The 15068-nt window shown below is 53.2% G+C and overlaps 1 protein-coding gene across 1 annotated transcript in view; it reads right to left on the reverse strand.

The window, feature by feature from the left end:
- Positions 1–15068, reverse strand: part of CACNA1E (calcium voltage-gated channel subunit alpha1 E) — a 93376-nt gene that overhangs the window by 18364 nt on the left and 59944 nt on the right. Inside the window, 4 exon segments of the mRNA XM_023531223.1 lie at positions 1265–1522; positions 6437–6564; positions 10646–10811; positions 11378–11469. Of these exon segments, the coding sequence (XP_023386991.1) occupies positions 1265–1522; positions 6437–6564; positions 10646–10811; positions 11378–11469 (644 nt within the window).

Raw genomic sequence — 15068 nt, forward strand, 5'->3', positions numbered from 1 at the left:
AGGAGGCGGGGCGAGCAGGGCAGGACGAGGCGAGGGTGGCGAAGGCAGGAGCAGAGTGGGCAGGCCTTGTTCCCCTCAGCCCAAGGAAGGGATCGAACGGAAATGGCCAAATCCACTTTCCAGAGAGTATGGAATTCTTAACTTTTCCTCCAATGCCCACACTCCTTCTCTTACCAAGCTTCATCCCAGAAATTCTAAGAGCTCAGGGCCACATTCCACCATCTGGTACTTTTGGAAGTGGCCATCATGAGCAAAAAGGGTGCCAGCCCCTAAGCTGTGTATGAGAAGCCATATACTGGGGTGGATGAGGGTCCCCGGTGGGGCTGTTCCAGTGAGATGCTTGGAGGGAGCTCTACAGCTTGGAGGGAGCAGGAGATGTCCTCCGGCAGAACCACCAGCCTAGCGGGGGAGGGGGGATGCGTCTCTCCCCAAGGCAGGGTCTCTAAGGCTCCACAGGACCGTCCTGCCTAACGTGATCCCACAGACGTGGTGTTAGGGGAGGGTCAAGCCAGTTTCTCATTGGGATCGAATTCCATTCTCTAAGCTTCCAGAGAAGTGGCAGCATTGCCGTGATGGATCCCTAGGTGAATGAAAGAGCTCCAGAGTCCTGGGCCACTAAACACCGAAGGGGGAATCGACCATTGCCATTACTGATTCTGGAGAAAAAAAATTCAGGCCCCACGAGCACCGGCATGGCAGGTGACTCCCACTGGGCAATGCTGCTCCGTGCCAGCTGGCGGGAATCCACCCGTCGCCCTAGGGCCAGGCGCCACGAGCCCACTGTCCACCCTTTCCCTTGTACGGACAAGAGAACCGGGAAGCCAGGCTGGCGAGGGGCAGGGAGCGGCGTCCTTGGTCACGTCATGGGACAGGAGTCCTGCTCCTCTTTGTTCTGACCCCGAGAAGGAATTGTGCCGTCGTTCCTTCCCAGGTCACGGAGGAAGAAACTCGTGAAGAGTTTTTTCTCTCCTAAAGATTTTTTCTTGAACCATGTCAAGAGGAATTTTTGCATTATTTCCTCGGCTTATCTGACGGAAGGTGGTTTTTTTTTTTTTTTTAAAGCGCTTATAGCGGCTTTGCCGTAGGCGTCCTTCTTGCCCACACGTGCTCTCCTGCAGGCCACCACTCTGCCTCCTCTGGAAGCAAACACGCCACTTAACACTTCCTTTCTGGTCACCACGCACAACGAACCAGACACAGAGGGACACACGAAGCCCCACGGCGAGCAGTACTGCAAGCCGTCCTCTGCGATCACTTCACGAACCTTCCGTGGACCTTCCTGACCCTCGGCCTCCTCCTTTCCTTTTCCTTCGGTCCCCTCCTCTGCCCCGCAGCCCGGCTTCCGCCCCATGTTCTGCCCCCGCCCCCAGCTGGGTCCCATTTGTTGTCGGTCTCTAGCCCAGAACAAAGGAAGGGGTGGTCTACCTTATACGCCACTTTGGAGGGACATCTCTTGCCGAGGCCTAGCGGTGGTGACATGAGAGTCAGCATTTCATACATCTCAGTGTAATGGATGCGGCCACTGCTCAGGGAGGGGCGGGGAGCGGGGAAGGAACGGGAAGTGGGGAGCAGGGTGCAGACAGGGAGGAGGGGAGGACAGGCATTCCCGGAGAGCAAACGGACAAAATCGTACGGAAGACAGGGGAGGAAAAACAAAACAGAATGGACAAACAGGAAAAGAACAGGAAACCTGTTAATCAAGGCAGACTGTGCAGGTGACTCCGTCCTGGTGCGGATTTATATCAGCCCCACACAGACCCGGGGACGCCGCTGGCAGCCTGTGGCCCCCGACTCTCGCGCACACTGTCACGGGGACTCGTCTGCGTCCTCCTCCCGCGACAGCACTGCCCTACTGCCCCGCCGGCGCCGCCGTCCCCCTCACCACACGGGCCTGTGTTCCATTCCCAGGGCTGTATGCGACTGGTATAAACCGGATAGACGGCAGTCCAGCCGTGGGTCAGAGTTCCGGGCGCCGGCCTGGACGCCAGGCCTCCCTCCGGCTCTGAGCCCACAGGCGGAGCGCGGTGTATCCCCCTCCGTGCCGTGTGCGTGGCAGGAGGCGGCGTGGAGTGGGGGCTGTGGGTGCCTCTCGGAGTCGCCCGCTGCTTCCACCTGGCTCTGTGGACGAGGAGCCCTGTACTCCCCAGCGTGCCCCTGGGTGACGGCATGCTGGGGACAGAAGAAACAAAGCCAGGAGGAGGAAGAGCATCTCGCATGCCATGCTGCCCTCCCCGGCTCTCCCCTCATGCGCTGTAGGTTTCACCAGGGTCAAGTTTAAAGAGTCTCAGCAGAGGCAGCTGTCCGGCCTCCCGAGGACGGGAATCACTGCGTCACCGTCCCAGGCCGGCATCTTCCTGCGCCTACATCTTCCGGCTGCTGGACTGTGCTACCCAGGAGAGGCTCCCTCGTCTAGCAGGCGTGGCCTTGGAGGGCGGCCTGGCGGAGCCACTGGGACGTCAGAGTTCCCAGGGTCCAGCGGGAGGTCCTAAGTGCCCCCTGAACATGTCCTCGGTCTCACAATTGAGCAGTGACTCTGCAGTGAGGACAGGTCCCATGGTCCCCTCAACAATGCATGGCGGGAGCCGAAGGCAAGACATCCGCTCAGGGCCCCTGGGTCCTCTCCCGCGACCTCCCTGTGAAATTCTTCCGCACACCACCGACGCTATGCTCTCCTCTGGTCTTAATTCTGAATTGTTTCTCACCTCCTCTCCTTCCTGTAGCTTCTATAATCACTTCTGGCCAAACCATCCAGGAGCTGGATGGCGGGCAGAGGTGGGGGTGACTAGAACCACACTCTACGACATTATTTATGGGGCGATGATTCCAGTTTGCTCAGAGGAGGCTTGTCTGTCTCCAGTGAAGGGAAACCAGAGCTCTTTGCTGGATTAAGATTTCTGCATTCTCTGGGGGAGGGAGAGGTCCCAACGGTCCAATCTACAGATGAAGGTGGAGTGGGGCGGAGAGAACACGTGTGTGCACGTGAAGAAAGTGAGACGGGTCGAACCGGCCTTCGTCACTGAGCCCTTAACTCTTCCTGCATTCCCCCCAAAATGCGCCCTTCCTCCTAAGTGACAGCTGCTGGTTCTGGGAGGGTTGGGACCTCTTTAAACTCAAAGGAAAGCGACATGAAGGTTCCCTCATGTGGCGCGGTGGCAGAGCAGAACGGAGGGGGGTCCAAGCTGCGCCCCACTGCCAGTCGCGGCTGGGGACTGGGAGGCAAACCTTGCAAGCCACCCTGTAGGGGCAGTTCTCTCCCAGGCCCAGAGGCGGCGAGATGACCCGCACTAATTTGTACATATCCTTATACGGGATCCTGCCACTGTAAAGGAAGCAGAAGTGGGTTAATAGGACACTCAGAGAAGGGGGGAAAGAAGTGACAGCTTGGCCATAAAGGACATGGCCGGAAGAGGGAGGGCAGCTTCTTTCCTGGGGCCTGGCAAAGCCAGACTGGGAGAGACTGAGAACAGTAAGCATCAGAGAGGCATCGCCTTGCAAGCCGCACTGACCCCAATTTTCTAAGGCAGTCGAGCTCGTCCGATGCCCAAGGGGACTGCCTGATGACCAAGAGCACCCCAAGATACCTATCTGGCCCACACCTGGCCAGGTGCAGAAAATGGACCCGGCTCGAGCCAGGCCTCGAAAAACAAAGCCTTCCAATTCACGAGGGCCCTGACCGCTGTCAGGAGCAGATGCCAGGCTGCCTGGAAGTGGACGGCAGGGCTGCTTGTTTTTCGCAGACACGGGCCGCAGTGAGCTCCTCAGACCCGCTTGTCGGGCAGCAGTGGGAAGTCAGCATCTTTCCGCAGACTGTGGGAGACAAATTTCCCATTAGGCTAATTAGCAAGGAGCACAGTTGGCATGAGGGAGTTTGCAAAGGGCTCCGCTTCTCTTTGTGGCAGACTTTGCCTGAGTTGAGCTTGGGCAAGCTCCCCTCCACAGGGTGGGGGCCTCCAGGGGTCTGTGCTCAGAGAGCAGGCCTCTCTCCAGCTCCACTCCCACTGCCTGGCTCACAGGCAGCTTGGTCTGATCAGTCAGAGTTCCAGGAACAATGAGACCCATCATATCAAGCCCCTCTCCCACGAGCCTGCTGGAGAGTTCTGGCTTCCTGTGGGACAGACAGAATTAACCCTTGATTCGTTTTCGGTGGCTAAAGCATGTGCTCGGTCATGGACCAGGACAAGAAAGGAACAGCCAGGGAGCTGGATGCATCCTGGATGAACCGGCACGGCCGCCGGAAATTATAAACCAGCGTCTCCTCCTCCGAGCGCCGGTCCTCGGCAACCGCCCTGTGGAGACCAGGACTGTGACTTGGCGCCACTCTTGCTGGCCTTTTCTTGATTTTGGTGTTGATTCCTCCTATTTTTTCAAATAGCAGCTCATCGGTGCTTCCAAGTCTTTTGACTCTCAAGAGGTGGTAATTTAACCATTGTTCTTCTATGTTTTTCGTATTGAGATTGGGACATTGGTGAGTTGGTACTGCCGTCCATAGGCTGACGGTCTCTGCGACCTGTATCCATCTTCCTTTTGAAGACATTGGCTCACGGTACCTTTGCTGGTTTCCCCCTTCATCTCGCAGAAGGCCCGTGGAGCTCTACCCAGAGCAAGTTACACTATGAATTTCAAAACAGACAAAAGAGCTTCTCTTTCTCCCTTCTGCAGTCTTCACAGCTCATGTACCTAAGTCTCACGAGCTGTCCTCATGGGATCGTCTCTTCCCAGCAGCTGCAATGAGTGCGGAGGGACACGTTTAATGCCCATGGCATCTGAGTCCCACGAAGCCGGGGCTTCTGAGAGCCCAGGGCACCCGGGTGAGGCTGCGTAAACCGTGGGCTCTTCTGCCAGCAGCTGGTCCCTCTTCTCTCACGTTTCCAATCCCATGGCCATCTGTGCTTTACAGACCAATCGCCCATACTTTCCAATCGCTTTCTCATATGGTTTTTGTCAATTCTACTAACAATAACATACGCGATTTAATAGAATCCTCCCAACTAGTCTTCAAGGAAGGCAGGCGTCATTATCACGGTTTTATAGGGGAGGAAGCTCAGCGTGCTTCAGTGACGTGTCCAAGGCCAAGGAGCCGGCAGACGCAGGCCTGGCGGCACTCCCTCCCCTCCCCCCGCCCCCCACACCACCACCGGTGTCTGCTGAGCGCCCGGCTACTAGACAGTAAGCCCATTGCTCAGCCGTTGTAATAGGAATGGATTTAGAGGACTCTGTGCCCTAAGTCACTACTGATTACTGAGGAGAAGAACAATTCCAATTCATGTCACGGCTGCTCCATCCGCTGCTATAACAACAAATTTAAACCCGTAAAGCAGTGACTCAAGTTCAACGGCCTCATGGCAGGACGGACTGGGGGAAGGGTCTCCGATTATGAAGGGGTTCCAAGTAGAAGGAACATGGTCCATTCTTGTGAAGGATGGCGTTTCCTGTGGTATTTTCAGAGGGGACCAGAATGAACAGACTGGTGAGATAAGACCCCAAAGCTAGGATGACACGGGACAGAAAAGTGCCTGAGGAGTGAGTGCTCACAGAATTCTCACCCAGGCCCCAATCACGCAGGCCGAAATGCTGCCTCTGAACTCTAAAGCAGCGATCAGCAAACATTTCCCGTGAAAGCTCTTACAGCAAATAATTTTGTATTCCGAGGGCGATGCCATCTCTGTCACAACTACTCAACTCTGCCGCGTAGTATGAAAGCGGCCTTGGACAACGCACAAATGAAGGAGGTTGGTCGTGTTTCAAATATACTGCTTTTTGCAAAAATAGGCACAGGGCTGCATGCAGCCCACGGGCTGTAGCTGCCAAGCCCTGCTCTACAGCCCCGAGGGCACGTCACTTGAGAACTACTGGAGAGTGAAGAGACCTGGAGGGTTATCCCCACAAAGTTTCTGACAGATAACTTAGGTTCATGAAATTAAAAAAACGCGAGTATTTAAGGGATCGGCTGGAAGAACAACCTGGTGGTTTTTTAGATAATTTCAGAGAGATCTCAAATTGCATCTTCTGAAAGGGATGAAACACAAAACACTACTGTCACTGATCATGGCAGCCAGATGTCCGACAGTCCCAGAAAACCCTTGTAACCCTCCTGGTGACTCAAAGGAGTCCACTAACCACTGGGCAGGAAAAGAAGAAGAAAGATTATTGGAAGCTCCTCAGGGGACTGAACCCGAACACTGAGGTGTGGACTGTGCGATGAGATTGGCAAAGAAAGCGGCAGGCTGTCACCGAAGGAAAGAGGGGACAAGGAAGAGAAAGAAACTAAGTCTTCCTTCGATACCAGAGCCAGTCTGAGGACCTGGCCTCTTCCGTGGGCCACAGCCAAGAGCAGTCTCCTCTCTCTGTAGCAGACAAGCGTTTGGGTGGCTCCAATTCCAACCTCTTCCTAGAGAACTCGAGAAGTCCCACTGGGATGGCCGAGAGGCCTACTCACCATGCAGCTCTGTCATATTCTGCCCAGACGCGGACAAACTCATCCAGGTGGTGAGGCCCCAGGATGGACGAGTCCCGAGTCAGGTACTCGAAGTTGTCCATGATGACGGCCACAAACAGGTTGAGCATCTGGAGGGCAAGCGGGGAGAAGAGGAGTGAGGGGAAACCTAAGGCAGAAAAACAGGCTTCGAAAACGATTCAGAAGTTTGTAAGGCTGCGGCCCTCACTGAGGCACGGCTGAGCCTGTCGAATGCAACGCGTCTTCGTTATTCGTACCACATATTTCGTGGCGTGTTTTACTTTTCAATGCTACTTTCTATTTGCAAAGTACTCCACAGTCGCTTTCCACTTTTATTGCCTGTTCAATTTTTTTAAAATTGTTATTGTAGCAGCGGAAGGAGCAGCAGTGACTTGGCCAAATGGCTAGAGGGAGCCGAGGCCTGACACCAGCCCTCCCTTCCGGCCAAGCAGGGGACCGACGGGCTGTCTCAGAGCTGACTGTGTGGCTCACTGGGTGATGACTTGAAGCTGTTCGTGGCTCTTGAGTGGCTTCTAAGACCTTGTTCTCCTACTTACTTGTTCAACAACATCTATTGTGCACCCACTGAATTCCAAACAGAGGCCCAGATGCTGGGGAAGGCGGGTAAGAAAGTTCTCATCCAGGGATGCATCCCCATGGCTAGCACACTGCTGAAGCATAGCAGGCATTCGCTAGATGTTGTTAGGTGAATATTCTTAAAAGACTTATTTGGTATTTAGTAGAGACTGTAACATATTGGAAACACACAAATGTTACAGGTTTGTTTTTTTTTTAAAGAGCCATGAAAGCAGCATATGCAGGTTACAGGGGAAACAGGACTGTGGATTTAAATTTCGTATAATTTTCACATCATGAAATATTATTCATCTTTTGATTTCTTCGCAATCCTTTAAGGATGTCAAAACCACTGTCAGCTCATGGGCCTTACAAGCCGGGTTTGGCCCGTGGGCTGCAGTTTGCCAACCTCTGGCCTAGATAGTGCAGTAGTTTAAACGGGGTTCAACTAGGAGCGACCAAGGGATGTGTACATTCAGAAAGAACCCTTGGCGGCCGTGTGGAGGGTGTCGCTGTGCCCCTGAACCAGGCCAGCGGTGGGACAGCAGCTCAAACAGGGAGAGGAGTGGGCAAGACTTGCCGCCCACGGTGCCTAGCACTGTCCTTGCTGTTTCTTGGCTGCCCGGCACCCACTGACTGTGCTTCTGCTCTCTGGGGGACCCACCCCTTGCCCGTTCCTAGTTTAATAAGGTTCAGGGGGCACCACTTGGGACCCAGGCTTCCACCAGTCATTGGATCCCATTTCCTGGGCCCTCGTGACTGGTGATCCCATCAAGGCCAATGAAATGGTATTGAACCTTCTGGGCAAAAGACTTGTTCTCCCCGGTTGGTCTTGAACGTGTGAGGGCCGAGGTCCGGAACTGCGGCTGTGTCTGCCCGGAGCCACGGGCTGGGCGCCTGAGGCAAGAGCTCACGCAGACGGGCCTGGGGCCTGAGCAAGAGGACGAGGAACCTGGTCCTGGCTGTGCCGTCGGGGCCAAGCTCCCTTCAGCCTGTCCTGCCCCAGGATTCTTCATCGCCGGGTGCCCAGGAAATCCCTTTTTGCTTCAGCCGGATGCGGCTCGGCTTTCTGTTGCTCACAAGGGGAAGAGGCTTGCCTGATAGTGACCAGTCAGTGGGCCACGGGCGTGACAGCATAGGAGTCTCTGCTGATGAACGTGCCAGATATGCAGACGGGGTGGACAGGACGAGGAGGAGGTCTGCAGGAAGGACCTCATCGGCGTCTTCTCTGCAACAGAGAGACCGCTGGCCCTTCTTCTTTGCCTTTCCCTCCTCCCGCACTTCCACTGCTGCCCAGAATATAAGTGGGAGCCTGGAGGTCTAGCCTCGTGAGGATGAGGGACGGTCCCCAGAGGTAACGGAGCAGAAAGGGAAAGGAGTCTGGGGTGCTGCCCACTCTGTGGAGCCACCCTAACAAGTCTGTACCGCCTTCTTCCAGGCTTCCCTGGTGGTAAGGGAAATAAACACCCCTCCTGGTTCAGCCACTATTATTTGGGGCGTTCTGTCTCATGCAGCTGAACCTGACCCTGGCCTTTCTCTCCGTGGCTGGGGCTGCAGCCGCAGCGAATGCATTCAGCCACTACATGGGTTATAAAGGGTTTTCCACGTATCCACGCATTTCTTTCATACTCCTTTCTTGGTACCTATTATTAATGTTAACAAAAACTCAGCATTATTATTGCTTTACATTTGCATAATCTTTTATACTGTGGTGTGCACATGCACATCTATTATTTATTTTAATGCTCCCTCTAACTTTTTATGAGGCAGCTTTAATTACCACCAGCCTTTCAAGGACACAAGTGCTCTCTATATCCATTTGTATTCGTAGTGCCAGGCACACGGCCTGGCACATCACGGCACCTCAGTAAGTGTTTCTTGAGAGGTTGGTCTGAGTTGAGGAGCTGTGTGACTTACCCAACGTCACCAAGTCAATCTCATGTAGGGCTGAGATTTAAAACAGATCCTTTCAGACTGAATATAGCCTCTTTAAAAATAACATTAATGTGAATTATGCAGGACCTTCCATCTCGAACTTCTAAAAGTACCTTTATAGTCCCTAATTAATTTTCCAGTTATATCTTTGGTTTCTTTTAAATATTTATTATTAAACACTTAAACCATGTAGGAGAAAGCTGAGACGTCTACATGTCCTTCGTATGCTCCATTTCACACCCGTCAGGAAGCACTGTGACCCCTGCATCCCTTCCGCCCTTTGACTGTAGGTGGAGGGAGGGGCTGTAACTCGGTGACAGCTTCGCCCCAGCGCCTCGCTCAGAGCGGGCTTTTTAACCACCACTCAATAAAAATGTGCTGACTCTGTGAATGAATAAACTTGAAACTCCAGTTAATACCACTCTAAATTGCCTGTCGACCTGTTTTCATTAAACATGCTATTTCCATATTTCCAAATAAGATATCGTTTTGTTTTCATTTAAAACAACTTCCACGCCCGTGAGAAAGAGGTGTTTTAAAACACACGCTATCCGCTCGCCATGTAGATAATACTCTTCAACTAAGTCTTCTTCTCTCCCATTTCATAGAAGCTACAAAAAGGAAGGAGGGCGTCTCGGCCACGGCTGGAACAGCGACACGCTCAGACCACGACGAGGGCCACCAAGTCTCCGGTTACTCCGCACCCTGCTACGCGAGCCTGCCGGCCGCCCCTAACAAACTGTCTGCAAGCCACTTCCCCACACCCGAGAGCTGGACACGTGGCAAGTCCCCTTAAGAGCAGAGGTAGAAATGCCTGGACGTGAGACAATTCACTTTTTGCTGTACGGACGTGACATGGGCCGCTTCTCAGCGGCACTGCTTTCGTTCCGGATGTGTGTGCGGCCAGTGCTTTCGCGGTGGAGCTGAGCTGAGGGGTGTCGGGGGGCCAGAGACATCGGAAGGGCCTTCTTGTGGATCTGGCAGCGCCTGGTGGTTCTGCTGCTTCTCACACTGTCTGATTACGCAGGGCGGAGAGTCCCGGGTGCTGGTGTGCTGATTCATGCTTTCTCCCAAAGAAAGAACCAGAGTGGCACCGAGGGCTTCTCAGTGCTTTATGAGTGGATGTGCGCCACAGATATTACTCAATATTTACTAATACACAATCATATCCTTTCATGTCTATCAAGCTGGCCAACTGTCATCGAATATAACACAAGAGAGCCCTACATCTACTCCATTGCGTGCTGTCATCATTCTGCTCTCACGAGTGCTGTCGCCTCATATACTCAAGGTGCCTCTCTCGGACAGTTCAAAGGTCTCCGTAAGAGAGAGATGATCTTCTTAGCCCTGCTTATAAAACCTCTAAAGTACAGGAGGGTTTGCGCTAGATCGCCACGGATTCGGCAGGAAGCGCAACGCTCTAGTCACTGACCTCTATGCCACTGGCCATCTCTCCTCGTGGCAATCCTTCCCTTGAAGCAGCAAAGATTTTCCTCAGCCACGGGAAGTCACCCGCCCAGGAGTCTGATACACACCCCGGCCTCTAACAGCTGTCCCGAGGGAATCCAGTTTCTCAGCTTGAGCCATGGGGTGCGTGTGAACACACACTGACTGCCTATCGGGGGGCTGAGTGGGGGTGGGGTGGGCCACATCTCGAGCCAAGGGCACCATGTCACTCACCAGGAAGGAGCAGAAGAAGATGAAGGAGACGAAGTACACGTAGGCCAGATCGGTGCCACAGCGCTCATTCTCGCTCTGCCCTGACGGCGCTGTGGTGTCGGGCTCACAGCCTTTCTCCCCGAGGCACGACAGCATTATCTCCTGCCAGGCCTCCCCTGTGGCGCTCCTGAGCCCCGAGGACAAGCCGTTAGTAGCGCGGGTCTGCATCCCTCTGTCTCTCTGGCCCTCTTTCCCGACTTGCCCCTCCCTTTCTCCTGCCCAATGGCTTCCCCTGGTGGCCACTGTGCCTCCCCCTAGTGCTTTCCATCCCGGGATGGAGTGCCAGCGAGGTCCCTCTTGGGTTCTGCCACCTTCCCCACCACTCCTGCTTTTTGAAGACCCTCTGCTGATAGTGGTGGGACTCTCTGAGGCCCCACGGAAACCTGGCCACCCTGGGTTTCAACCCTTAAATGGAATTTGGTCATCGAAAAACTGTCCTCGCCTTCCCTGTCTCAGAGCCCCGAAGAGCATGTTGAAGTCACACTTTGCGCATTAACTACTGGGTCAAAAGCGTTGAGGAGACTTTCTAACGTCATGGTCATCGGGCAGCTCGCAGAGGCACTGAGCACCCCTCCCCCACTGGGCTTCCTGATACGAAGCAGAAAAAAAGGAGAAAGGGGACCGGGAGGAAGAGCAGACCCACTGTGTCCCTCGCGGGAGGGCTCCAGCCACACCGGTTACACATGCAGGTACCTGAAGAGCAGCATGAGGGACCCAAAGAAACTCCGGAAGTTGTTGTGCCGGTTGATGTGACTCTCCTCATCTAATTTTATGTTCCCAAATACCTTGAGGAGAAAAGGAACAGAAAGCAACGAGCGTCACGGAGCTGTGCGATGCGTCCGGCGTGCGGCTGTCAGAAGTGCCTGCAGGGCCGGCAGGTGCGCACGCGGAGCTGCTCCTGGGGGCCCGACGCTGGAGCAGACGACGCCAACCCAGAGAGGCCGGTGGGCCCCATGCGCTGGTATGTAGCTCCTCCCACACCTGAGCTGGTCATTTTATTTCCATGGTACTCAAGCAATCTGTCAAAGACATCGCCCCATAACAGGAGTCGGGGAAGAAGCTGCCCCCTCTGCCTGTCTCAGGTAGTAATGACGGAAATGTCTACATTTACGGATGCGATTTATAGGAATCCGCAAGCAGTGTAGGTCAGAGCAAGGCATCTCTATCTTCCTTGAATGTGTCCCTGTCCACAAACTCAAATTGCAGGAGGGCGACACGACTACAATCTAGAGTCCCTGAGAATACGTGCACGCGAAAAACTCCAGGCCGGTCGGACGAAGAAAATCAAGACAGCTGGGTGCTTGGAAAAGGAAAAAGAAAAGGAACAGGTTTGGCTGTGAGAGTGAGTTTACTGATCTGCTGTTGGTTGCTGGGCTTGGGATGTGGTCGCCATGCAAATTCATGTGAAAAAAAAAAAACAAAAGAGGGAAAACCCAGAGATCTTTTATCCACGGACAGTGAATAATGATGACGTCTCGGGCTCAGTGCAGCCCGGAGCTAAGGTCGACCCAAAGTCTCTTCAGATGAGCACTTCCGTCCCCGGCCCCGTTTGAGATATCATGATCCGTCTCACAAGTCACTGTTAGCACAACTGAAGGCTTACAGGTCACTCTCCCAGCCATGTGAGATCAGTTTCAGCTGATATTTAACAGGCTTCAGTTTGTCTAACACACGCGACATGGGCCACATTTTCCCCCTAACAGTTTGCAGAATGTGCGACTGAGGAACAATCTCTGCCCCCAGCTATTTTGTTCAAATCACTCCCACTGACACCTGCTTTGGGAATTTGTTCTTCACGTTGTTTTTCAAAACCCCAGTACTACTACTTGTCTCTCGGGGAGAATGGAGAGGGCTCGCTAGGCGGCTCTGGGGAGGAGGGGAAGGGGGAAGGTGAGAAGGCAAGGGGCCTCCAAGCAGACGCATAGCAGCCCTGGAAAAATCCCCAATGATCGATCGATCGAGTCCGGACACCCCAGGAGGAAACCATCACGTGGCCACATCTGTGTTCACATCGCCTTCTTCCTTCTCGCCCTCCTGGTTCAGAATCCACGATTTAGCCTCGATTCATCACGTACTCAAAACTTGGGTGTTTTTTCTTCCTAGGACGCACCTGAAGTCGTCATCAGTTGTCTGCACTGTGGTTTTCTCGAACACCTTACCTAGCCAGGGACGGGCTGGAGGGCGCGCTGTGAATCCGTGCGAGGTACGCATGTGATTAAGACACCGAAGCAATGTTAACTGTACGCTAAGAAAACCGTCACGCCAAAAAATGTGTGTTTGGTGTGACGGTGGTCTTAAGATTTTTTTTCACTTTTTATTTTCGCTGTTTACTTAGTCGTTGTCATTAACCCAAACCTCCTACATCCGAAGGATATTGAAGAGAAAGAAAAGTTATTGAAAGTATAGGCTTACATCCATTTTCACTTGGAATCACAGAACTTTAGAACTAGAAAGGACTATGAAACGCTCTACCCAACTCCTCTGTTGTACTGGCGAGGGCATAAGGCCCAGAGAGGCTGAGTGACTTGACCGCGTCTGCATAGCTGGTGAGCGGGGGAGCTGAGGCCGAAAGCCTCACCTCTCAGGACCTGTAGTCCCCACCCAGCGAGTTACTCCTTCCATCACCTCCAGATTCCTCTGCAAAGCTCTCTTCTTCCAAGATGCCTTTGAAAGGTCGGAATAATAGTTCTTCTCATAGTTCGTTGCTGTTTATCTATTTTTATTGCCCTTTTGCCTTTCTGTTTGTATGGATCTCTCTGCTTTTTAATGACTGTATGAGATATAATCTTTCTAGCTACGAGCATGGGGGTGGGGAGGAAGGGGGTAAGAGCACACATTTAGCACAGTGGCACACTCAAACTCAAGTAACGGTAAACAGCATTATCGTCATCAGTAGTATTAGTAAGAGGTTAGTCTTGGAGATGGTATAATTTTAGTTTATCTTGCTTGAAAATGAAAAAGGGGGTGAGAACTATTTTTAGGCATAAGCAAGAATAGAACTTAATCAAGTTTCATTTGGCTGTTTGAGAACATTTTAATTCTAGAATCAAATATTTGAGAGTTAGAAGGGATTAAGAGAAGTCACTGAGCCAATCTTAAACCTCGGCTGGGGTTCAGCTTACAGCGCGCCCCGGACACCGCCATCAGATCTCTGCTGAAATGCCCTCCAAGAGGAAGAACTCATCACTTCTCACCCGAGTCTCGTACTTTTTGACACTTGACATTCTACTGTATTTCTGGAGAACAAGACCATCCAGTAATAGGATAAGAAGATAAATGAAATTAAGAAGTGCAGGCAAGAGGGCGAAAAGGAGAGATGTTCAGAGATGCACTGGCAAGGGCCGCTGATGCAGCACGCCTGGCAGGCGCGGCCAGTGACTCCAGGTGGCAGGTACCATCAAGAAGACCAGTCCAAAGGTGGCCAAACTGCCTGGCTGCAGGAGAGTGCCACTAGACCGAAGTTCCGGGCTGGGGTTTAGTCTCCATATCTCTAAGTCAGACAGCCTCCCTGAAACGAGCAGAAGCCTCTGCATCCAGCTGGGTGGGTTCTTTTCAGTAGAAGCCCAACAACCACAAACAACAGTTGCCTCTGAAAGATCATTTGGCCTCTTCTGCTCAATGGGACTCTAGCTACCTGCATAAACATCCAAGGTAGGAACTTGAGCCATTTCTCAGTTCTAAAGCTGCAAAGGAGGTGGTAACCCAACAGAACTGTCCAGCAAGCTGCATGGCCCTTCGAGAGGTATCATCAGCTGGAACGTGGCCGTTCGGTCTCCCTAGGATTGGACATGCTGTCGGGAACTCCACGAGTTGTTCCCAGCGATGCATCTCAGCACGTAAATATCAGCCATTCAAGATTAACTCAGACACATGCAATGCTGCTGGAGAACAACCATCTGACATTCCTTTAGGCCTAGCTCAAATACCTGCGACCCTGAGCATCGGCTCATCACGAACCTCGTCCCCTGCTTAGTCTCAGGGGGCACCCCTCTGGCTAAGAACAACAGTGCCATCTCTGCTGTGATTCTACCGCTATACCCACAGCAGTCCAGGTGCTCATGAGTTAGCACCGTGGTCCAACGGCCCCCAGACCAGACCACCCTGAACACCCGGGTGGCCTGAGTGGGAAATCGGGCATGTGAGAAAGTCCCAAGGTTGCACTGCAACAAGATCTTGGACGGGTGGCCCCAGGCAAGAAGGGGTTCTTTAAAGCACCCCCAATCCTGTCTGTTCAGGCTGGCGAGCCAGAGACAACCTGGGCAACAACTGCCCCCACCAGGCCCCGGGTTCACCGGCTCACCTGCATCCCGATGATGGCGTAGATGAAGAAAAGCATGGCGATCAGAAGGCAGACGTAGGGGAGAGCCTGGAAGGAAAGCGGAGA

Source organism: Pteropus vampyrus, unplaced genomic scaffold (genome assembly GCF_000151845.1).
Source record: "Pteropus vampyrus isolate Shadow unplaced genomic scaffold, Pvam_2.0 Scaffold65, whole genome shotgun sequence".
NCBI classification, from domain to species: Eukaryota; Metazoa; Chordata; class Mammalia; order Chiroptera; family Pteropodidae; genus Pteropus; species Pteropus vampyrus.